The sequence below is a fragment of the Notamacropus eugenii genome, chromosome 5 (genome assembly GCF_028372415.1).
Source record: "Notamacropus eugenii isolate mMacEug1 chromosome 5, mMacEug1.pri_v2, whole genome shotgun sequence".
Taxonomy (NCBI): domain Eukaryota; kingdom Metazoa; phylum Chordata; class Mammalia; order Diprotodontia; family Macropodidae; genus Notamacropus; species Notamacropus eugenii.
Genome location: NC_092876.1, coordinates 224,880,210 through 224,903,728, shown reverse-complemented (window position 1 = coordinate 224,903,728; position 23,519 = coordinate 224,880,210). Strand labels below are relative to the sequence as shown.

The 23,519-nt window shown below is 34.7% G+C and overlaps 1 protein-coding gene across 3 annotated transcripts in view; it reads left to right on the top strand.

Annotated features, from left to right (window-relative positions):
- Positions 1–23,519, top strand: part of GRB14 (growth factor receptor bound protein 14) — a 156,139-nt gene that overhangs the window by 121,260 nt on the left and 11,360 nt on the right. For 2 of the 3 annotated variants that reach the window (XM_072612169.1, XM_072612171.1), the window contains 5 exons: positions 1,601–1,675; positions 5,062–5,199; positions 16,709–16,819; positions 17,018–17,113; positions 22,639–22,719. In XM_072612169.1, the coding sequence (XP_072468270.1) occupies positions 1,601–1,675; positions 5,062–5,199; positions 16,709–16,819; positions 17,018–17,113; positions 22,639–22,719 (501 nt within the window). The remainder of the gene's footprint in view (positions 1–1,600; positions 1,676–5,061; positions 5,200–16,708; positions 16,820–17,017; positions 17,114–22,638; positions 22,720–23,519) is intronic. The other variant, XM_072612170.1, reaches the window with a different exon arrangement.

The window sequence follows — 23,519 nt, the reverse complement described above, 5'->3', positions numbered from 1 at the left end:
TTCTTTTACCTTATTATTTTAGTCATCCATCAACCATTTTAAGTGCCTACTATATGTAAAACTCTGTGCTAGGCAATGGGGGAAAATATAAAGATAATTAAGATATGGTCCTAACTCCCTTGGAATTTGAATTCTAGCAGCATGCTAGAATTGGCATTTGGAAAATAATAGGATGATTCTTAATAACGAAAATAATAGTTGCAGTAAAAATTAAATGGGAACATAATTTCAGTAGAAAGCATTTCCTTGGTGTGCATCTTTATTAAAAACAAGAAATTAAAACTCACATCTAAAGAGATGTGCCGCAGTGATGTTCTTAATGCAAAATGTAGTCTTTTATTCCTTAACTAGCCGGGATACTTGATTTTATATAACTGGAAGAGATAAGCCATATCATTTAGTCATATTTCTATATAGCATGCCAGAGTGTTGATATTTAGGTTATTATTCTAGAATAGGATTTCCCATTGGGCTGGATGGTTAGCCTTCTTCCTGGTCTCTCTTTGGAACTATTAGCATTGACCCCCTCCCAGATTTGTATAGAAGCTTGAGCATCCTGAATAGCCAATTCAGTTCAGTAAACATTATGAAGTACCTGCTGCGTTTAAGGTGCTATTGTAAATGCTGTGGATACAGAGTCAGAAAAGAAATAGTCCCTACCATCTATGAGTTAGTTAACCAAGTGTAGGAGGGATTTTGCATTATAATATTTATGGAAGAAGTTAAAGCATCAAGTTAGATTCAGTTCAGGTCAAGAAGCAGTCTAAGTTTGAAGCCATCAAGGCTTAACTTTGCATGGTGAAAGTGGAATGTAAAGGAGGGGAAGGACGTAAGAGATATATGGAAGTAAGGATTGATGGAGCTGGTTGATTAGATGTGTCTGTACATGTGGGGTGAGGAATCAGCACATCAGAGATGACTTTCAAGAGTAGAAAGTACTCAGTATTTTCAGTAAGTACTTGAAGTCAATTCATTTTTTTTTTTTTAAATTTGCGTTCGTAGCCTTTGAGAAAGCTTGAAGGCAGAAGTAAAAGGGGACAGCAGAGGATGAGATGGATAGATAGTGTCATGGAAACAATGAACGTGAACTTAGACTTCAAGAGATGGTGGAGCATACAAGGGCCTGGTATGCTATGATCCATGGGGTCATGAAGAATCATAGATGACTGAATGACTTTACAACAAAAGTCGTACTTCTCATAACCTACCTTTCTGGGGACTTCCTTTTTATACCTTTTTTCTCTGATTTCTTAGGAATTTTTCAACTTCTTCTAATTAGTTATAAAGCTAGAGCTCATTTAGAACAAATAGTAGACTAGAATCAAGTATGGTGCAAGGTTTTTCTTGCAATTTCTGGTGTGTTATTTCTACTAAAACATCGCCATCATATTTCCTTTTTACTACTGTATTGCTTCCTGCTGTTTGCAACTCTCTCTGATCAGCAACTCGTCACTCAACTTCTTTGGAATGTAGACTCGATGGCTTTTCAAGGGCCCATCTACCTCTGGGTTGTTGGGGGTCATTTTTATAGAAAGCTAATTATATCATATCATTTTAAACTTCTGTATAAGATAGTCTGACATTTGTCTTTTTTAAACAGAATTTTTTTCCAGAGCATATGGTGTCTTTTGCCACTGAAACCAATGGAGAACTCTCTCAAGCTCTTATTTTACAGGTATTCCATATTTTTGTTGAACTAGATCAGCAGCAATTTGATTAAACTGTTGTTTTGAGACCTTTCCTTGAAAATACCTAGGTTTAAAAATTTTGTCATAGGCAATTCCAGTTTTTCAAGAAATGAAAAAAAAAATCCAAACAAAAACAGTAATTAATAGATTATAGGAAGCTAATGGGCTTGATTTATTTTGTTTGACTTTATTTATTTACAAAAGAAGTCTTTGTTCCTGGGTGTTGTAAACCTATTGGGAAGTGATTCTGATACTAAGAGAAATGGGGAGAAGGAAAGATGAGGAGAAAGATGGGTTGGGGAGAAAGACTGAAACAGAGCATCAGAAACAGATGAGAGACAGAGACGTATCATTTAAAAAACAGATAACTTTGGTCATTCTGTGTAGTACTATTAGTACTACTGCTGCCAGGTAATTTGGTTTGTCAGTTGCCTAAGATATTAAGGTGTAATACTGTTATCTCTGTGACTTCGATTTTGACAACAACCGCCACTGCCACTACAATTACTTTTTACCATTAGTGGAAATTGCAAAGTGTTTACCATGTGATATATGTTGAAGATTTGTCTAGGTTTGTTGTTCCACTTTCTTGTTGGAAAATCAAAAATAAGATCAAGAAAGTGGAAAAGTCTTCAGTAAAGAAATGCTTAAGAGGTAGATTTTGTAAATAGTCCAAATATGATGAATCCTATTTCCTAATAAAATTTAAAAAATAAAATTAAATAATTATAAAAGAGCATGAAAATCCTGTAAAATATTTTCCCTACATGTTGATTCTTCTTAACTGAATCTGGAGATTAATGAGAATAATTAATGAGAATGAGAGACAAGATTATTTGACTAAGAACAATATAGAGATATGTGTCATGAATTTATGTATCTGTAATGTTCATTTCTTCTTCATGTAGTAGTGGCTTATGATGTTCATTCCCCAGAAATTTGACTTGAATAAAAAGTAATTTGAGTTATTTTTTCAGATAGATTAGTTAATTAAAATGCTATAGATCTGCCATTATTTCTAACAAGCAATTTCTCTGTAACTACTGGAGTTTTCACTGGGTAAGCTACAAACAGTTGAGAAATACTTTGTAATATTACTTTGTTTCATTTTGAAATGTTAGTTTCTTTTAAGAACAGAAAGCATTCTTTTTTTGATTTTTTTTTTTTATTTCTGGAACAAAGATCAGATGTATAACATTTATTTTTTAACCATCTTTTGGAATGGTATTAGTAGTGTATTTTGGTTTGTGATAAATTAGGAATGTGGTTTGTTATCAACAAATATTTAGCAAGTATGGGACAAAATACATTTGCAGACACAGGGAAATATCATGGACCCTGCACTCAAGGAGCATATAGTCTAGAAAGATATGTGCTTTTCTCTGAAAAAATGAATAAATATAGGAAAATAAACCATCCTACTTATTCTGAATTATCTGTAGGGCTATCCATACAATAGAATGATATTTCATAATTTCTGCCTTCATTTTTTTAAAGTTTGTGTTTGTAACACAAAATTATACTTTCCTTATAATTAAATTTAGATGCTATATTTTTGTTTTCTTACTGATTTTTAAAAATTAATTCTGCTGTAATATTTTATTTGATGGCCACAATTTAAATGATCTTATTGATTATTGGCAGATAATACCACCTCTTCTACTCTTGTTGTTGTCACTTCTGTTATCACCAAGCAAATCTAAAATCTAAGAGGTTAACTAAAACCACATGATACCTCTTGAGGGAAATCTGTGGCAACTGAGAAATATAAGGAGAATTTCTTACTACTTTGAGCAATATCGAAATTTTACCTCCCTTATTTTTCATGGGAGGAGGAAGAGGCACAGAATATCACATCTGGGGTGAGACGATTGACACTTATAGCTCATTGACTGCCACAGCCACTTTTGGCTTAATTGATTCCCTATACCTGGCCAAACCGAGAAACTTCCAGAAGATAATGACAGTGCTTAATGAAGAATTAGAAATACTTTCCAACTGATTTGAAATTTTTACAGGTGGTTTAGATATCTAGGTCATAACCTCTTCTTTTACATGCCTCTTATTCTGTGGGGAGGCATCAAATATTCTTGGCCTGTCTCTTATTTTCCTTGCTTTAAAAGCACCTTGGGGAGATGTAAAAGCAGTGGACTCTCACACTTTTATTTGTGATTTCCATCAGTGTTGTTGTTGAAATTTGCCATTTCCTGGAAAAACCAGCGAAGTTTCATTGGTTTGGGAACCTGATAACCACCACACCCTCACCTGTCTCTATATACTCACACTAACCCTAACCCAAGTAAATAGTAAATGAGATTAGGAAGCCAAAGTACCCTGTCCAGAATAACTATGCCTGCTAGTCCTTGGGATTGGAGGAGGATGTTGAGGAAATGCAGGGAGAGAGAGAGAAATTGTACCAAATCATCTCCAAGCTTCCTTTCAAATCTAATATTTTATGATACCATGGCAAGAGGAAGTCATTACTACCTAGACAAGGTAAGGCATGGACCACTGTAGCAACTAGGACTCACTTAGGCCTGTGGACCCTGGTGGTATCACCATCATCAGTAATTCTACAATGCAGTAGCAGTGATGGAGACTGTTTGGAAGTGGCAGCATGCCTCCCCTTTTCCCATAGTTTATTGCAAATATTCGTATTATCAATATATTTCTATTGATATTGTATTGATATAATGATGTAATAATTGATATAATTGATGTAATAGTTTGTCATTTAGAAATTATTTTCCTTGTAACAGTATTGTACTGTAGCACTATAAATCTTATCTATGTTTAATTGGTGAGGGGACTGAGGATCAGAGAGGTTAAGTCGTTTTTTTAATCCATGGTCACTTAGCCTAGTCAGTGGCAGACTCAGATGTTGAACCAAATTCTTTTGGCTCCAAGTTCACTTCTTCGTACAGTATCATACTGCCTCTCGTCTCTCATCTAATCCCATCCTGGTTTTTAAAATAGCCTTTGCAGTGCAGCCTCATCAAAGGCTTTTTCAGAATCTAAATAAATTATATTTCCATCTACCTCCAGAAGCAAAACCCGATTTTTCAAATGGATTCGGTGGGGACAACAGGTATGTTACATGGCTGTCACTAATAACTATCCTGATTAGGTTATAGATATTTAAATTTGAAAGTTCTCCTTGAGCTCTTCTTCGTGGCAATATACTTGGAGACTTTTGAGGAGATTATTTTTTACTTACTAAATTAAATTGCCATTTCTGTGACTTCATGAAGATAGTCAACATCTTGCTCAGTATATGAAATTATATACAGAACCTCAGATTTGTATTTCCTGTAAAAAATGAAGTTCAGCCAGTCCTTCATTGTGAATAAGTATCTTTAATGTTTTCTTCCAGAATTTTCTGAGTTCTAGCACATATCCTGAAATACATGGTTTTTTACATGCAAAAGAGCAGGGGAAAAAATCATGGAAGAAGATTTACTTTCTTTTAAGAAGATCAGGTTTATATTATTCTACCAAAGGGACATCAAAGGTGGGTAGAAACAGAAGTGATATCTTGTACTCTATGTGCTCGTTGTAAGGTGAGGTATATCTTTGTTGGGTCTTTTAATTTGATTACTTGAACTTAAAATAATTCATGTTTATGAATTTAGGACCATTTGTAAGTTTTGAAAGAAAAATTTGGCAAGATAGAAATTCATTCATCAGTAAACAATAAGGAGAAATAAAAAAACTAGACCATGTGCACTTGGGAAATTGATGGTAAGAAGGAAATAATGGTTTTTAAGGTTAAGGACAAGAGGAATGCCTGTCTTGAAAAACAGAGCTATCGCTAGTGGATCATATGCACTGGCTATCCACTTGTTATCCCCTACTTTACTTTTTACCCTACATGCTCTAGAGTGGGATTGGCAAACTATGGTATGCAGGCCACATCAGTATTCTCTGCTGCTTGGATCAGTGATCATGTAATCACTTGTATTTAAATTTCTTTGAGAATTCTATGACATGATTGATTCATCCCAATTAGTTAGATTCATATTTATTGTCTGATCTGTGCAAGGTGATTTGCTGGTGTTTTCTCTTGTCCATATGGAGAAGCATACACTCAAACAACCATTTTTTATGTGAAACAACAAATATTTAGTATGTACACCTTAAAATATATTTAATTCAGCATATTAGCTTCAGAGATGTCCTGTTTGTCTGCATCTTCCTTCCAAACTCCTGTCCTCTCTGATTTTTAAAAATGTATTTATTGTCCTACTTTCCTTTTTTTTCTTTTACTTCTTTATTTTTGGTGTTCCTATTAATAGTTATTCTCGCCTTCTAAACTCCCCTCCCTCATTACAAAAAATATAAATCTTCTCTTGTAAGAAATAACCATAGTTAGCAAAACAAATCCACCTACTGGCCACATCCAAAAATGTGCATTTCTTTCTGCCCTTCAAGTTCTCCACCTGTTTCCTTACCTCCTAAAATAGTGGCTGGTCATTGGACTGAGTTCTCAAGTATTAAAAGTTGTTTTTCCTTGTAGTGTGGTAGCTGTTGTACAAAATATTCTGGTTTTGGTCACTTCACTTTTTATTAATTCACATCTTTCCAAATTTTCTTGAATCTATCCTTTTCATCATTGCTTTTTTAAAGCTTTCTTTTAAAAATTTATTTTTTTCACATACCATATATTTTTATTCATCCTTCACTTCCACTATCACTCCTTACCACAAAAATCCCTTGTCTTAAGCAAATGCCTCATTATATATTTATATAGTCTGATTAAAAAATCCACATTAAACATGTCTGAACATAATATTTCTATGTATTTTAAGTTCATTGCTTTGTCAGAAAGTGAGTTGTGTTTTTCATCTTTTCTTTTGAAGTCATGGTTTATCATTACTTTGGTCAGAGTGCCAAAGTCTGTCTCAAAGTTATTTTTCTCTACAATGTTACCATTCTACACATTGGTCTCCTGATTCTGCTAACCTTATTCTGCGTTAGTGCATAAAGGTCTTTACCATTTCGCCTGAAATTGTTCGTTTAATTATTTCGTATAGCACAAAAATGTTCTATTGCATTGATATACTGAAATTTGTTTAACCATCCTCAATAGTTTCCAATTTTGGGTTCCCAAGAAGAGAACTGCTGTAAACATTTTTGTACATACAGATAATTTTCTTCCTTTGGATTCTTTTTTTTTGGGGGGGGGGCAGTATTATCCTGGTAGAGGTGTAACCTGAGCAAAGAGTGTGATGGGTGCTTTGTAATTGGAGTGAATTGTTCTGTTGCACTGATCGTTCTTTCTCTCTTCTCCCAGATCCTGATCATTGGTTCTTACCCACTCTTTTCTCCCTTTAAATACTTCTTCACAATCATTTCTCAAAAGTTGAAATTTTTCTTGTTTGCACCTGTTCCCTCCCTGATATTAACCTCTCTCTTAAGGCTCCCTTTCCCTGTTCCCTCATGTTTCTCTGCCAAGTTGAATGTATTTCTGTATCAAACGCTTTGAGTGTGTCTTGTGTGTTCACCCTTAACCTGGTTCAGATAAGTATAAGATTCATTTGGTCATCACTCCTACCCTTTCTCCATGGCTGTGTACTCCTTTTCTCAAGCAGTTGGTTATGAGGAATTGTAAATACTTCCTCTTCTCCTCTTTGCTTTCCTAGTGTATTTCTTCTCCCTTTTTTTTTCCCTGAGATTTTGAAGGTATATTTGATTGTGCTTCCCCATTAAACTATTAGCTAGTTATTATCATATATGTATTACAGGAGATATTTACCTTTCCTAAGGTAAATACCTCAAATATATTTACCCTTTATGTTTTTCTTGACTTTTGTGTTTGAATTTTGGTGTTTCTGTTCAGCTTTGGTCTTTTTATTAGGAATGTTGAAAGATAAACACATGCACACAGAACTTTTTCACATACTAAATTAATCCATGGATAACCTGACATTTTAATTAATTAAAGGTTGAGTTATTTCACTCTCCACAGCCACATATAAGCATTATTAGAAGAATATTTCAGGGAGAAACTTGGGCGTCATTAACAGTGCCACACAATTTTCCAAACACAATACTGCCTACTACCCTCCAGTTTTCAACTTTAGGCCCAGTTTCTCTCTCTCTCTCTCTCTCTCTCTCTCTCTCTCTCTCTCTCTCTCTCTCCCTCCCTCCCTCCCTCCCTCCCTCCCTCCCTCTCTCTCTCTCTCCGTCTCTATCTCTCTCCGTGTCTCTCTCCGTGTCTCTCTCTCTCTCTCTATCTCTCTCCATCTCTCTCTCTCTCTCACACACACACACACACACACACACACACACACACACACACAGTGCCAAAAGGAGGCTTGGTGCATTTTAAGTTTTAATTGCTTAAAACTGTCTCTACACTTAAAATGCAATAAGACTTTTATTCTTTCTCTATGTCTCTCTCTCTTTACATGTATGTGTACTACTGAAGGATCAGCTCCATGGTTGGTCAGGTGAACTGTGTATCACTCAGTCAGTCAACAGGCATTTATTAAATGCTTGATCTGTGCCACTCACAATGTTCAGAATACACATACAAGCAGAAAGAAAGATAGTCCTGCCTTCAATGATGTCACATGCTAAATGGAGGAGTAAAACACATAAAATGAGGAAGAAAGTGGATGGGGTGGATGGTGGAGTCCTGAGTACAACTTAGAGAGGAATAAAAACATGACTGGGCTGGATGCCCTCCTTAGATGCATGTTGTTGGAGGAGCCTTCCTACCAGAGGGAAAGGGCATAGAAAAGGAAGGGAGAAAATGAGTATTTATTAAGTACTTACTATGTGTCAGATAGTATGTTAAGTGCTTCAAATATTTCATTAGGGTCTCATCGCAGATTTCATTATTATCCCCATTTTACTGATTTACAGATGTAAACTGAGGTAGACAGATTAAATGACTTGCCTAAGGTCACACAGCTAGGAGTTGTCTGAGGCCAGATTTGAATTCAGATCTTCTGGCTTTAGGCCCAGCACTCTCTCCACTGTACTACTTAGCTGCTTCTGCAAGGGTGGAGGGCACTTCTGATGTATAACTTACGGGGTTGGAGTGAACTTCCAGGATGAAAAGGTTTCTGGAGTCCAGAGTGCCATTTGGAGAGGAATGAAGCTATCACAGTCAAAACTACAGGTATTCTTCACATGTTTTCCTTGTGTAGGTAGTTATAGGCCATGCTCTTCTGAGTGATTATGGATCAAATTCAAAGGGCTATACAGTATTTCAGGCCTTCATTTATTTAGTACTATGTCATCTACAAACTTGAAAATCTGGATGTCCTTATCATCTTTAGGAAATACCATTTCATGTGGATTCTGCTGTCATCGTACTCCACAAAAGAGGCAAACACTTTGGTTGTTGCTGTTTCCTTGAGACTCAAGGGACACAATACTTTGAAAACTTAAAAATGTTCTTTATGTATTGACTGTTTTCACCCAGTTTCTTTGTGATCATTTATTAGCAATATGGGAGAAAAAATGACATAGCTTCCAGGAAAATTTGAAACTTAAGACCTGTGTGTCTTAGAATTTAAGATTTCTTACTTTCTGGATTTCTGTCTGAAAATCAGAGAGAGAAGTTTTCAGTGTCATTGAACTGAGTGATTGCATCTGCATAGAAATTATAACTGTATTAGTAATCTTGCTTTTATGCAGAGAATGTGCTTTCTACCATAGGGAAGTAACAATCAGTAGTTCCAGATTGCTCTCCAGAATGGTGTAGGTCAGTTCACAGCCCCAACAGTGCATTAGTGTACCAATTATCCTACATCACTCCCAACATTTATCTTTCTTTCTTTTATATTAGCCAGTCTGATAGGTGTCAGGTGGTACCTCAAAAGTTTTTTTTTTTTAACATTTAATAATATTTTATTTTTTCCAATTACAGGTAAAGATAGTTTTCAACATACATTTTTGTAAGATTTTGAGTTTCAAATTTTTCTCCTTTCCTCCCTTCCCTCCCCAAGACAGCAAGCAATCTGATACAGGTTATACATGTACAAGCATGTTAAACATATTTCCATATTAGTCATGTTGTGAGAGAAGAATCAGAATAAAAGGGGAAAATAACGAGAAAGAAAAAAGAAAAAACAAAATAAAAAAGATGTGAAAATAGCATGCTTCAAAGTGCATTCACACTCCATTGCTTTTTCTCTGGATATGGATAACATTTTCCATCATGGATCTTTTGTAATTGTCTTGGATCATTGCATCGATGATAATAGTTAAATCTATCATAGCTGATCGTAGCACAGAATATTGCTTTACTGTGTACAGTGTTCTCCTGGTTCTGCTCACTTCACTTGGCATCAGTTTATCTAAGTCTTTCCAGGTTCTTCAGAGTTGTTTTAATTTGCATTTCTCTAATCAATAATGATTTATAGCATTTTTTCATATGACTATGAATAGGAGAGCTTGATTTTCTTATAAATTGTACTTAAATTTGTTGCATCACAAGGTTATTGTGAGGAAGCAATTTGTTAATTATAAAACATTGCATCAGTGTGAGTTATTGCTATTAATTCATCCCATCCTCTCTGCCTCGGGAAGTTAATTTGGATGTTACAAACATCCTGTTTGCCAGTTTTCCTTCTCTGAGATACTGAAGGACAATGCTGTGCCCAAAAGATGCGTCTTAAGTCTCTTCCTCCAAGTGATGTACAACTTTCCTTACTACAAAGATTATCCTCTCATTCTTCTCTATCCTCTTTCCTCCATCGTGGGATTATTCTCTACAGTCTAAAAATGAGGAGGTTTTTCGTGTCTCTTCTAGATAGGTTGAAAAACAAAAGCACAAAATATTTAAATTCTCTGGTGTAACCAGTGTCCCCAGAGTCTTTTTTGTCTAGAAAATTGTATTTCCTTCTCTTGGGCTGTCAGGTGGTCAGATTTTTTTTTTCAGCTCTCTAAAGTGACTGCCAGTTTTGTAAGAATCTTCTTTAAGTTTGCAACTTTAGTTACCTGATTGTTGTCCATCCTTCCAAAAAGCACTGCCATTATTTGAATTTAGTTTACTGCTGAGAATTGCAATTCCGTTTTCAAGTCCTACAAGAGCCTGACATTATCATTTACCTCTTAGTAATCCAGTTTTATGGCGACCTGTAGTATCATCAGAGAAGATTTCATTCCATCTTTAAAGAAATCCAAGTTATTTCCCAGTAAGTATGCTTATTTGTTTTTCTCAGAAGACCTATTGCTTCTTGTATCAGGTAGAGATTTTTTTCTCACTGGCAAGTGCTAGGCTAGGCCACATCAAACAGTTTTAGCCATTGTCAAGTCTCAGTCACTGTAGACTGTGGACATCTGTGAGGACAAAAAGCCTTTTAAAATTATTTATTTATTTTAAATGCTCTTTTCTTTTTAAATTTTGGTTTCCCAATTCTATCCCTTACTCCCTCACCAACTAAGAAGGCAAAGCAATATGATATCAGTTATACATGTGAAATCATGTAAAATATTTACATATTAGTCATATTGCAAAAGCAAGAAAAATAAAGTGAGAAAGGTATATTTTAGTTAACACTTAGAATTCATCAGTTCTGTCTGGAAGTGGACAGCTTTTTTTCATCATGAGTCGTTTGGAATTGTTTTGGATCATTATATTGATCAGAGTAGCCAAGTCTTTCACAGTTTAATGGTCTCTCAGTTCTTCTCACTTCACTGCATCAGTTTGTATAGGTTGTGCCATGTTTTTCTGACCTCTCCTGCCATCATTTTAGTACAGTAGCTCTCCATACAGTCATATGCCACAGCTTGTTCATCATTTGCCAATTGATGAGCATTCCCTTGACTTCCAGTCCTTTGCCACCACAAAAAGAGCTGCTGTAAATATTTTTGTACATATGTATTCTATTACCTTTTCTTTCATCTCTTTGGGATATAGACCTAGGAGTAACATTGCTGAGTATTGCAGTTTTATAGCACTTTGAGCATAAATCCAAACTGTTTTTCTACAATAGTTGGACCGCTTCACTACTACTCCGTTAGCAGTTCCCTCCATCATTTGTCATTTCTGTTAGGTGTGAGAATTTCAAAGTTGCTTTGCTTTTCATTTCTCTAAACAATAGTGATTCTGAGCATTTTTTATATGATTATAGGTAGCTTTGATTTCTTTTTCTGAAAACTGCCTAATCATATCCTTGACCATTTATTAATTGGGAAATGGCTCTTTTTATTTTTAATAAATTTGACTCATTTATGTAGATAGTATATATTTGTGAAATAAAGTATTTATACTTCATTGTCTATGGTAACTTTTAGCAAAACGTAGTTTCCCTGATTATTTCTTTTTAATTCAGGCTATTTTTGCTTTTGTTTTGTCTAAGATCATGATTGCTACTCGTGCCTTTTTTAACTTCAACTGAGGCATATTAGATTCTACTCCAGCCCTTTATTTTAACTCTTTGTAAGTTTCTTTCTATTTCAAATCTCTTGTAAGCAACATTGTAGGAATCTGGTTTCTAATCCATTCTATCTGCTTCTCTTTTATGGGTGAGTGTGTCCCATTCACATTCACAGTTACAATTACTAACTATGTATTTCCTTCCATTCCATGATCTTCTGTTTCTTTTTCTTCCTCTTTTTATCCTGTTCCTCCTCAGAAGTCTGTTTTGCTTCTAATGCCTGCTCCCTTAATCTGGTCTCCCCTTTATCATCCCCACTACTTTCCTTATCCCCTTCCCCTCCTATTTCCCTGTTGAGTAAGTTATATTTGTATATCCAGTGGAGTGTGTATATTTGTCTCTCTTTGAACCAGTTTCAGTGAGAATAAGGTTGAAGCATTGCCCATCAACATTTCCCCCTCTGTTGTATTCCCCTTTATTGCCCTCCTCTTTTATGTGAGAAAATTTTCCCTGTTGTGCCTCTTACTTCTGCTTTCTCCCAGTGCATCTCTTTTTCTTAATCTTTCTTTTTTTGTGGGAGATCATTCCAACATAATCGATTCATCCCCATGACCTCCATCTATGTAAATTCTTTTCAACTGCCCTAGTAATGATAAAATATTGAGTTACATGTATCTTCCTATGTAGGAATGTAAACAGTTTAACCTTATTGAGTCCCTTATGATTACTCCCTCTTGTTAACTTTTTTATTTTCTCTTGAGTCTTATGTTCGAATGTCGGATTTTCCCTTCAGCTCAGATCTTTTCATCAGGAATACTTGAAAGTCCTCTATTTCATTAAATTTCCAGTTTTTCCTCTGAAAGATTGCACTCTGTTTTTGAGTGATTCTTGGTTATAAGCCTAGTTCCTTTGCTTTTGGGATATAATATTCCAAGCCTTCTGCTCCTGTAATGTGAAAATGCTAAATTTTGTGTGATACTGACTATGGCTCCATGATATTGAATTATTTCTTTCTGGCTGCTTGAAGTATTTTCCCCTTGATATGGGAACTCTCAAATTTGGCTATAATATTCCTGGGAATTTTCATTTTGGGATCTCTTTCAGGAGGTGATCAGTAGATTCTTTCAATTTCTGTTTTATTTTCTGGATCTAAAATATTGGGACTTTTTTTTTCTTGATTATTTCTTGAAATATAATGTCTAGGCTATTTTTCTAATCATCAGTTTTGAGTAGTCCAGTGTTCTTAAATTATCTCTCCTTGATATGTTTTCTAGATCAGTTGTTTTTCTAATGAGATATTTCATATTTTCTACTATTTTTTCATTGTTTTGACTTTATTTTATTCTTTTTTGATATCTTATGGAGTCATTAGCTTTCAGTTGGTCAATTCTGCTTTTTAATTAGTTCTTTTCTTAGGGAATTTTTGTGCTTCTTTTATTGTTAGGCCAATTCTGTTTTTTAAGGTGTTATTTTCTGCAGCGTTTTTGTGCCTCTTTTACCAAGCCATTAATTGTCTTTTCCTAATTTTCTTGTGACACTCTCATTTCTTTTCCCAATTTTCCCTCTACCACTCTTACCTCTTTATTTAATGCTCTAAGGAAATCTTATTGGGCTTGTGTCCAATTAGCATTTTCCTTTGAGGCTTTGCTTGTAGCTGTGAGACATTATTGTCTTCTTCTGAGTTTATATCTTGGTCTTCCATGCCACCATAGTAGCTTTTTATGGAGAAGTTCTTTTTTTGTTGTTTGCTCATTTTTCCAGTCTATTTCTTGTCTTTGAATGTTATGTTGAATTTGGGCTCTGTATCCCTGGGGCTGGGAGGACACATTGTCCAAAACTTCAGCCTTTTTTGTTCTATTGTTTTCAAAGCTAGTTCTGGAAGATTTCAAATTTTTGGTGTTTCCAAAGTGATGTGATCCAGGGAAGAGGTGTGGTGTCTGCTCTCTTAGTCTGTACTCTCATCTTTACCCTGTTCTCCTGCAACTGCAAGTGTTAACATTCCTCTTATCCCAGAAATGTCACTGGGGTCCTTGATCTTCTGTAGCCACAAGTGGTAGTGTTGCTCTCAACCTGGAACTTAGACCAGGGCCTTTCCTCCTTTGTGAGTGACCAAAGGCATCCCCTTCTGCCTTTAGACTACAACCAATAGCTGTGTGTCAGTAATAGAGTCATTAATCAGTGCCAGTTGCATCCAGTGCCAGCAAGGGGTCTCCCATAATCTCTTGTTGACCAGTCATCAATCCCCTTACCATTTCTTTGGGTTCAGAGCTCTCAAAGTTGCTGCTGCTGTTGTCCTAGCCACCTTCAAGACCCATGACTGCTGCTGCTGTACTCAGGGGTGATTCCTACCCCTGTGTTACAGACCTCTCTTGCTGATGTCTGAAATTGTTGCAGTCTACAAAAATGACCTTGCTCTGACTTTTGTTGTCTTTTCTGCTCCAAAATGTGATTTGAGGAGTTAGTTTAAAGTTGTTTGGAGGGAAATGTTGGCAGAACAGCTCGTAAATTCCTCTAATCCACCATCTTACTTCTGCCCTCCCAGTCATAGGATGTTTGAATTAGAGGAGACCTTAAAGATAATCAAGTTCAGTACATTCCTTTAATAGATGAAAAATTAAATGACCTCTAGGATCCTTTCTAGTTGTAAAGTTCTGAATTGAGAGGAATAGCTAGTAAAGTTGGTTGACAGGATCCAGAAAGACCTGACTGGGTCAAATCTAATAAAATGAAATTAGTAAGAATATAGATTAAGCCCCATTCTTGGAGTAAAAAAGTCAACTGCACAAATAGAAACTGGCTTACTCAGCAGTTAGTTTGAAAAAAGAATTGTAGGTTTCAGTAGACTTTAGCGTATTTTAGTAATATATCATGGCAGTCAAAAAAAAAAAAAAAGGAAATATAATCTTAGCCTGAATCAAGAGAAGTATAGCATCCAGAACAAAGCCAGAATACTGTGTTCAGTTCTATGCCGGATAATGCCTGGAGGAAGAAAACTGACTAGGAGAAGGACCTTGCAATCATGCCTTGCCACAATTAGTTTAAGAAATTTTGAGGAGAGAAGATTTAGAGAAAATATAACTACCTTCAAAGATTTAAATGACTATAACTAAGAATAGGGATTAGTATTATTCTGTTTATCCTTAAAGGGCAAAACTCGGAGCAGTGGATGGAAGTTACAGAGACAGAGGCAAATTCAAACTCCACGTTAAGAAAAACTTCCTGGTAATCAGAACTGTCCAAAAGTACATTGGACTTCCTCAGAAGGGAGTAGGTTCCTTCTCATTTTAGGGATTGGCAAACAAAAATTGGATAACCACTCACTGAGAAGGTTGTTTAGAGTGATCTGGGAGGGACTTTGGCATTCTCTTAACCTTATGATTCCACAATACTTTTCTAAGAAATCAGGAGCTAGAGATGACCAATGACATGCTACAGCTCACATAGTTCAGTGGCAAAACAGACTGAAACTCATATTCTGACTCCTATTCCAGTCTTATTACCACTGTTCTCTGCAGGTTTCCTTGCTTATACCCTGGGTATAGCCTCTTGAGAAGTAGGTGAGTTTGGACCATCCTGATTAAACTTTCGAGCCCAAACTCCAGCGCTCCTCTGTGTTATTAACCTATCAGAAAAGCAAAATGACCTGGTAATTTCCCATGACCGTATCCTAAATATCACTGATTTCCTAGGGAAGAAATAATCATTCAAAATTCTGCTTTGCCTTTAAATTTAGACATAGTTCCTTATCCACTAATTTCATTAAATTTACCTATGTAATATATCTTTCACCATGTAAAGGAATATATAGTTGTATAGCTTGCATTGATATTGTGTACAGTGTGTTATTTTATAGCTGAATGTGAGAAGTGTTAAATTCTAAAAGAAGCAGGAGACATTATCTGTTTTCTGTCGTGAAGGTTTTTGTTTTATTTTTTAGTTGTTTGTTTATTTAGCTGCTATTTGAGATCATCATTTGCCTTAGTTGCCATTTTTATGTTCAAATGTTAGAAAAACTGGTTAAGGAAGAAAATTATTCCAACTTGGTTATCTTTTTTTTCTTTGCAGAAAGTGTGAGGTAGATGGTTACCGCAAAATTGGCAAAGCTGTATTTTGCATTATGGTAAAACTTTTTCCAAGTGTGAATAATGATTATCAATTTGCAGATGAAAAGTATCTTTTCCCTGGTGTATTCTTAGGATTTTGAAATAGGGCAGAGGTTGAAAGGATTATTTCATGTATGAGGTCTTAGTCTTTTTTTTATGGCATGAACTCCTTTGCCAAGTCTGGCAAAAACCTATGGACCTATTCTCAGATGAAATTTTTTAAAAAAATGCATCAAACAAATGTACAGAATTACAGAGGAAGCCAGTTCTATGAAATAAAAACATTTTTTCCTAATTCAAATTCATGGAGCCCCTGAAATCTACCTATAGACCCCTGCAAAGGGTCTCTGTATCCTATTTAAGAAGCCTTGAATAAATAATGCAATAACCTAGTTTTGTCTGTGGGTTTGGTTTTTTGTTTTGCTTTTTTTTTTTGCTTTGGTGGCATTAGGGTTAGATTTCATCCTTAATCTCCTGATATTTTAAAATTCTGCTTCCATAGTACAAATTAGGCATATTAGGAAAAAAAGTTTCAAGTAAGCTGAAGCTGTTAAAATGTTTCCATTTCATTTCTTTTTAGGAACCACGACATTTGCAGTTTTTCAGTGAATTTGGCAATAGTGATATTTACATGGCATTGGCAGGCAAAAAGACCCATGGAGCCCCAGCAAACTATGGATTCTGTTTAAAGGTACAGGCTTACTATTTTGCTACATGCATAAAAACAGGCCACAGTTTTTTTAGGTAAGCTTTAGTTTCTTTTAACTTTTTCTTAAGATAAAAAAGAAGCAGCTTTCTCATAAATAGGAGAATTTTAGTGGCTTTTATTTCAACAGGTGTTACCTTCAAGATATGCATTAATGCTAAACAATGTGCTGTGGCCTTCTAGCCTAACAAAGCAGGAGGGAGCCGAGACCTGAAACTGCTCTATGCAGATGAGGAGCAGAATAGGACGTGCTGGGTGACCGCGATTAGATTGCTTAAGGTACTTTCTTGTGGAGCTAATTCTTGTCAAATACTTTTACCATGAAAAGTAGAGGAATTTCGCAACATTAAATGTTACCAAAAGTTAGAAGCATTTCCTCTCTCTCTCTCTCTCTCTCTCTCTCTCTCTCCATTTAAAAAAAAATTGTAGAGGTTCTAAGTTTCATGTTAATTACAATGTGATGACTTTAAATTTGTCCTTTCAGTAAGACTTATTACATTTAAGGACAGTTTAGTTTATTTCTGCCCTAAATTAATACAACACAAATAATGGTAGTCTTTGGCATTGTAATATTTCCAAGATAAAATAAATTCTGTAAAGCATCTGTCTTTAACAATGCTTCCTCTTCATTTATCAAAATGTTATCCATGTTACAGTTGATGGTCATCTACTTAGAAAAATGTACCCAGGTAGTAATATGATGCAATTATTTTAGATTTCCTAATTATTAGGTTAAATGCATGGGTTCCACGTTCTCTTCCACCACTAAAATTTTAATTCTTTTATAAATTTTGCTTTGAATATAATTTCTTAGATCTGTATTTACAATACATACAGATCACTGGTGCAAGGAAGACAATTCTTAAACTTTTTAGTTTGGGTATTCACTCCTTTGGAGGTTATGAAGAGTTCTCTTAGTTGAATGTACACACCGAGGAGAGGAATAGAAAAAAAGGGATGAGTGGAAACATCTTGCCTTCATCCAAGGAAAGAACTGATAAATAGAAGTATGTATGGAATGATTTTATATATCTATACCTATTTGTGTCTAATGGTAGCCATCCAGGGAGAAAGGAAGAACAAAGAGGAGGAAAAAAAAGAAATTTACATGAAATTTTATTGTGTATTTGAAAGAAATAGCAAGTTGTGCATAGCAGATTTATAGTTTCATGTGTGAACGCTTTTTTATTATACTGTGAAAATGCTTGTTTTACTCCATAAATTAAATAAAATAAATTAAGAAAATAAAAACAACATTCAAATGATGGTTATACCATCACTTGGATACAAGTCAGTTTAATGCCACTTTGAGCTTGTTCGCTATTTCTTAATAAAGATCCCCACTTTGGAGGCAATGACATAGATGGGTTAAAACTCATTCTTTCAATAACTATGGTCTTGCATTGATTGAAAAAGGGTCATCTGAGGAATACTATATTTATGTTCAACAAAAAACCCTCTTAGAGTCATGGATTATTTAGAGCTAGAAGGGACTTTTGAGGTCATATGATCCAACCCCTTCATTTTACAGGTGAGGAAACTGAGCACAAATGAGGGTGAATTGCTTGCCTAAGGTCAGCTAGGTAGTAAGTGACAGAACAGGACTTGAAGCCAGATTCTCTGTCATAAAATTTAACGTGTTTTCTACAAAGTAAAACATGGCACCATCCTACCGGTATTATTGCTCTTGAGATATGACATCTACATAAGCAAAAGCATAATTATCACTCTGAATTATTTTGTTGCAGTTTTTGTTTCTAAAAATTCAGTGTTTTTTCCAAATACTTAATTTCCACAATACATGCAGTTAAGCTTCTTCTGCTGATATGACTTTGTTCTAACCCCAGTCTAGTAATCTGAACTCATCCAAGCTATGTTGGTGAAGACTTAACATTATAAATGTGTTTGTTTAACAAATTTCTGTTTAATATATTTATATTAAAATAAAAATTGGCCTACCAATTTAATTTATAAAGTGGACTAATAAATCTGAAGGGGCTTTGTGATCATTTGGTATTGTCTTCAGGTACAAATACTATACATATATACATATATCTAACACATTTTTTCCTTATAAAGCTATTTGGGGTACTTACATAAATACTTAGTAGAATCCAGTGAATGGACAGTTAAGGATTTATGCTTCTTTTGCATTCTTCTAGTTTATTTTTAAAAAAACAATCCTTATTAACACCTTTGACTCTATAACCCTGACAAGTCACTTAACCCCTCTGTGCCTCTGGCATCACTAAATTTTAAACATTGCAAAATAGATGCATATCTGCATTGATCGGGGGTGTATATTATACATCTCAGTCCTGATTATTGCATTTAGTAAATCCACCTGAAGTAGTCACATTATTAGAATTCATGTTGCTTATTTCCAGTTGGCTGGGATAACTTACATATTTTACATAATTATGACTTCTAATAATACAAATTTGAATACATGCAACCAATCAAAGGAGTTTCATATTCAGAGGATATTTAATAGGGATAACACTAGAGCTTTTTAAGTTTAAAAAAACTGGAAGAAATTTAGGATAGAGAGTGCATGGCTAAGAAACAGTTCATGTGGAAAAGATCTAGGAACCTTAATAAACTGTAAGCTCAAGATGAGTCTGGTGACATAAAAACCAAAAGCAAACAAACAAAAAACCTAAGGCCATGTTTGACTATAATAATAGAAATATATTATTCTAAAAAAGATAAATGATGGTTTCACAGTGCTCCACTGGCTGTCACCATTTAGGGAGAACATTGACAATGTGTATCATGTCCAGCAGAGGGCAACCGTGATGGTGAGGTGACTGTAAATTGAACCATTGTAGTGGGAGTAGTTAGGAAGCTCACTGAAACATTCCTATGACATTCTGGGCCAATCAGGTATCATTTTTAAATTGTACCAAGTAGACATCATCTATGGGGAATTTCTCTTCCGTTTAGATTTTGTGCAGATATCCTGTGATCCCGGAAATCACCTATGTCTCCTTGTTTTATTCCTAACTTGATACTGATAAGCAGAGCATCACTAAACAGTTTGCTATCAAGAAATCTTCTACCATCTTAATATAATCATAAAGAGAACCTTTCTAGGATATTACCTAGTAATCCATGCAGGAAAAGATAAATCAAGTTAATGACAAATACGTATTATCCAGAACATGACATACTTTCTGATGGTCCACCTGTCCAATTAGTTCATTAGTATGTATATTTTAGACAGGCACTACTAATGGACAATCATCTAAACCCCTAGAACTGACTAGAAAGAGGCTAGTGGGTTGAAATAAATTTTGGAAATTTTGTTGCAGTTTTAGTGGTTCTAATGTCATGAAAACACATATTTAAAACCTATTCAAAATGTACTTAAAGCACGTATTTAAAAATTAGTGTTCTAATAATGTTACGTGGAATGCAAATCTTGAATGTTACAATCTTAGAATACAAATTACAAGTGACCAAAATGGTAATGAAAAGATATATAATGAATATAAGTAGACTGTATCCTAATGCAAAAGATTTTTTTATTTATGCACAAGGAACCATTTAACTCTCCCCTCCCTGCCCCTTCTAATTCCCCAATTAAAGCATCATCAGGAGAAATTCATGAATACAAAAGTAAATGGGTCAGTCATGCAATGAGAGGAAGGGATAACATGGACAGTGAATTAGCCTGTGTATTGTATTGGAGCCCACAAAATAGTAAAAGAAATAGCAGGGGTGGGGAACCTGTAGCCTCAAGGCCATATGTGGCCTTCTGAATCCTTGGGTGTGGCTTTTAGATGGAGTCCAACTTTTACAGAATAAATCCTTTCATTAAGGATCCTGACTAGAGGATTCCCTCAAGGGCACTGGGTAGATTCTCCATCCATGTATAAGAATCTTCATGAATGAGAAGGCATGGATAGGTTAAGATCCACACCTTTGGAGAAAATACCCACAGATCCAATGATCATTTTTCTTCAAATAATTAAAGAAAAGCATCAGATAATTTAAGATTGAAAAAGGAGTTTAATATAGATGTATAGATAAAGCTGTTTATCTGTATGGGGTAAAAACAGAACCTTAAAAATCATCCTTTTTCTTTGACTTAAAAATAAGTTGGTGCATGCAACATAAGTTCTTTTCCCATTTTTGAAGTTAAAAAATATCTCTAGGAGGAGCTAATTCTTCTGAATAGTTTCAAGTATTTCCAACAATATACATCCTGAGGGTGAGATTTTCATTCCACTGCTTACCCTAAATCTCTCTTTTAAGTAAATTGTAGCTCTTTGCAAAGAAGACAATTTATCACGGAGTAGAAAGAAATCCTGTTGCATTGATGTTTCATGTAGAAAGCAGAATAAGCCTAAAGGAATAGCCCCCAGTTTCAGGAGACAACTACTCAAAAACAAGTTTGTGGAAAGGAATTGCATTTTTCACATATCTCAAATCGCAATAGCAATTATATCAGGAATTTTTAACTCCTTTTTTTTGTATGTCATGGATCCCTTTAGTGTTCTGGTGAAGTCTGTGGGTCCCTTCTCAGAATAATATTTTAAATGTACAAAGTAAAGTGTGTAGTGTTACAAAAGGAAACCAATTATGTTGAAAAACAGTTATTTAGATATATAAAACATGCACACATGGATATACATATATACACATATGTACACAAATGGGTATATGCCCACATATATGTGCATATACTTATATGCATACATATGTGTATACATATAATGCATATATAAAGTTCCCAGACCCCAGGTTAAGAACTTCTGCTCTAGATTTGCTTTCCAGGTGTTTTCTTGCTGCTTGACTGTCTATTGTATAAACGCTAACAACATGCATAATGTAAAGATTAATGTTGAGAGTAAGCATTTTTTGCTTGTGTTCAAATGACCTGTGTTCATTTGTTCTTCTGCTTGAATGTGGAATTCTTTTCCCTGTTCCCTTCTACTTTGAATTCCTGGAAATTTGAGCAAAAAATGAAAGAAGTGACAATACTTTTGACATCACCAAAGTATTTGATTTTTCTAAAACATTGCCTATGACACCTAAAGACATGACCTCAGGAGTCTTAACTATGTGAGAATTTTTAAAATAATCTATAGACCTTGATTCACTGTTCTGAATCCTATGGTTCTCTATTGGAAGGAACCTTTTAAAGGTACAGCTAGGTCCCATTTAGCTCAAATAACAAATCCTGTAAAGTGATCACATTATTTGAATTAGCATTGCATATTTCCATTGGACTGAAACTTGTTACCATATTTTACATAATTATAACTTCAGTGCAAATTCAACTATCTGCAACCACTTCATAGCATTCATTTTTAGGAAAATGAATCCTCCCTGTGTGCTTTTTGTAAACATGGAATCTTAAGAGATTTAAGACCAAATTGTATAACAAATTTTAACTTGGTTATCCAGTAATTTGTTTAAGTTTCCCAACTGGCAAGCAGCATGCTTCACAAAATACAGCCTATTTGATGTTTAAATAAGTAATATAGAAATGATATTCTGTGATCTTTGGAAACTTGAATTTTGGAGAGAAATGATGACTTCCATTAGGTAGTGTTCTAAGGTGTTTTTTTTTTTTTAAACCACAACTCACTTCTGATTTTTTCTTTAGCAAAGCTTCTGATTTTATACATATATATTTCAGAAGTTATTTTAAATTGAACGTGTACAATTACAAAGTATTGTGATAAATTAAAGTGAGAAGTAAAATGTGAAGATGATATTTTTGCATGAGAGAGACATTTCTTCTCTGTAATTAATGAGATGAAAGTGATGAAGATATTCATTTCTTTTTGCAGTATGGGATGCAGCTGTACCAGAATTATATGCATCCATGTCCAGGGAGAAGTGGTTGCAGCTCTCAGAACATGTCGCCTATGGTAAGTACTGTGCCAGTGTACTGAATTTGTCCCTTACTTTAATGTGATACTGTTCAGTTTGGTGTTCTAAGTTATATTACTTCACTAGGAAGAAATAATGAACAGGCATGTTTTATTTTCTTTTCTCTAGACTTATCACAGAAATCTTATGTGATGATGTCCCTTTGTTATCGGTCTCATTTTACTTTTGTTATGCTTTGCAGTTTATTTTTCAAGTTTTATTAATGCTTTTTGTTTTTTCACGGTATTTCTTGATATATCCCCTTCCCAGTTAAGCGTCATTTGTTCCTTACAAGTTTGTTGAAAATTGTATCTGTGTTTTTGAGCTGTACTTGAAATATTTGAGAAAAGTTATTTTAAGAATCAGCTCTTAATAGTGAAATTGTAGATCATATTAATTTCATGAGTGAATTTGTGTGATTGTGAAAGGTTTGCTTTTTTAATTCAGCCAGTCATTTGGACCTGGGAAGACTAAGGCATGATATTCTTTCAACTCTTGGCTTACGACCCATCACTACAATGTATTTATAAAACTATGAATGTAGATTTGTCTAAGTGTAGATCACCTTCTAGAAAAAAAATGGAATGGTACTAATTAATTATCTACGCAACCAGGGCATTTATTGGTGCATGCATCATAGCATGGGGTCCTTTAAAATGTGCTACAATACAAATACCTATTTCCCTTACTCAAGATCTGACTTTAATTTCCTGTATGTTAATTCAAGAAATACATTTCTGTACTTTAAATATATAGCATGCTATCTTGGAGGTACCCCATAATGATAAATATATTTAGA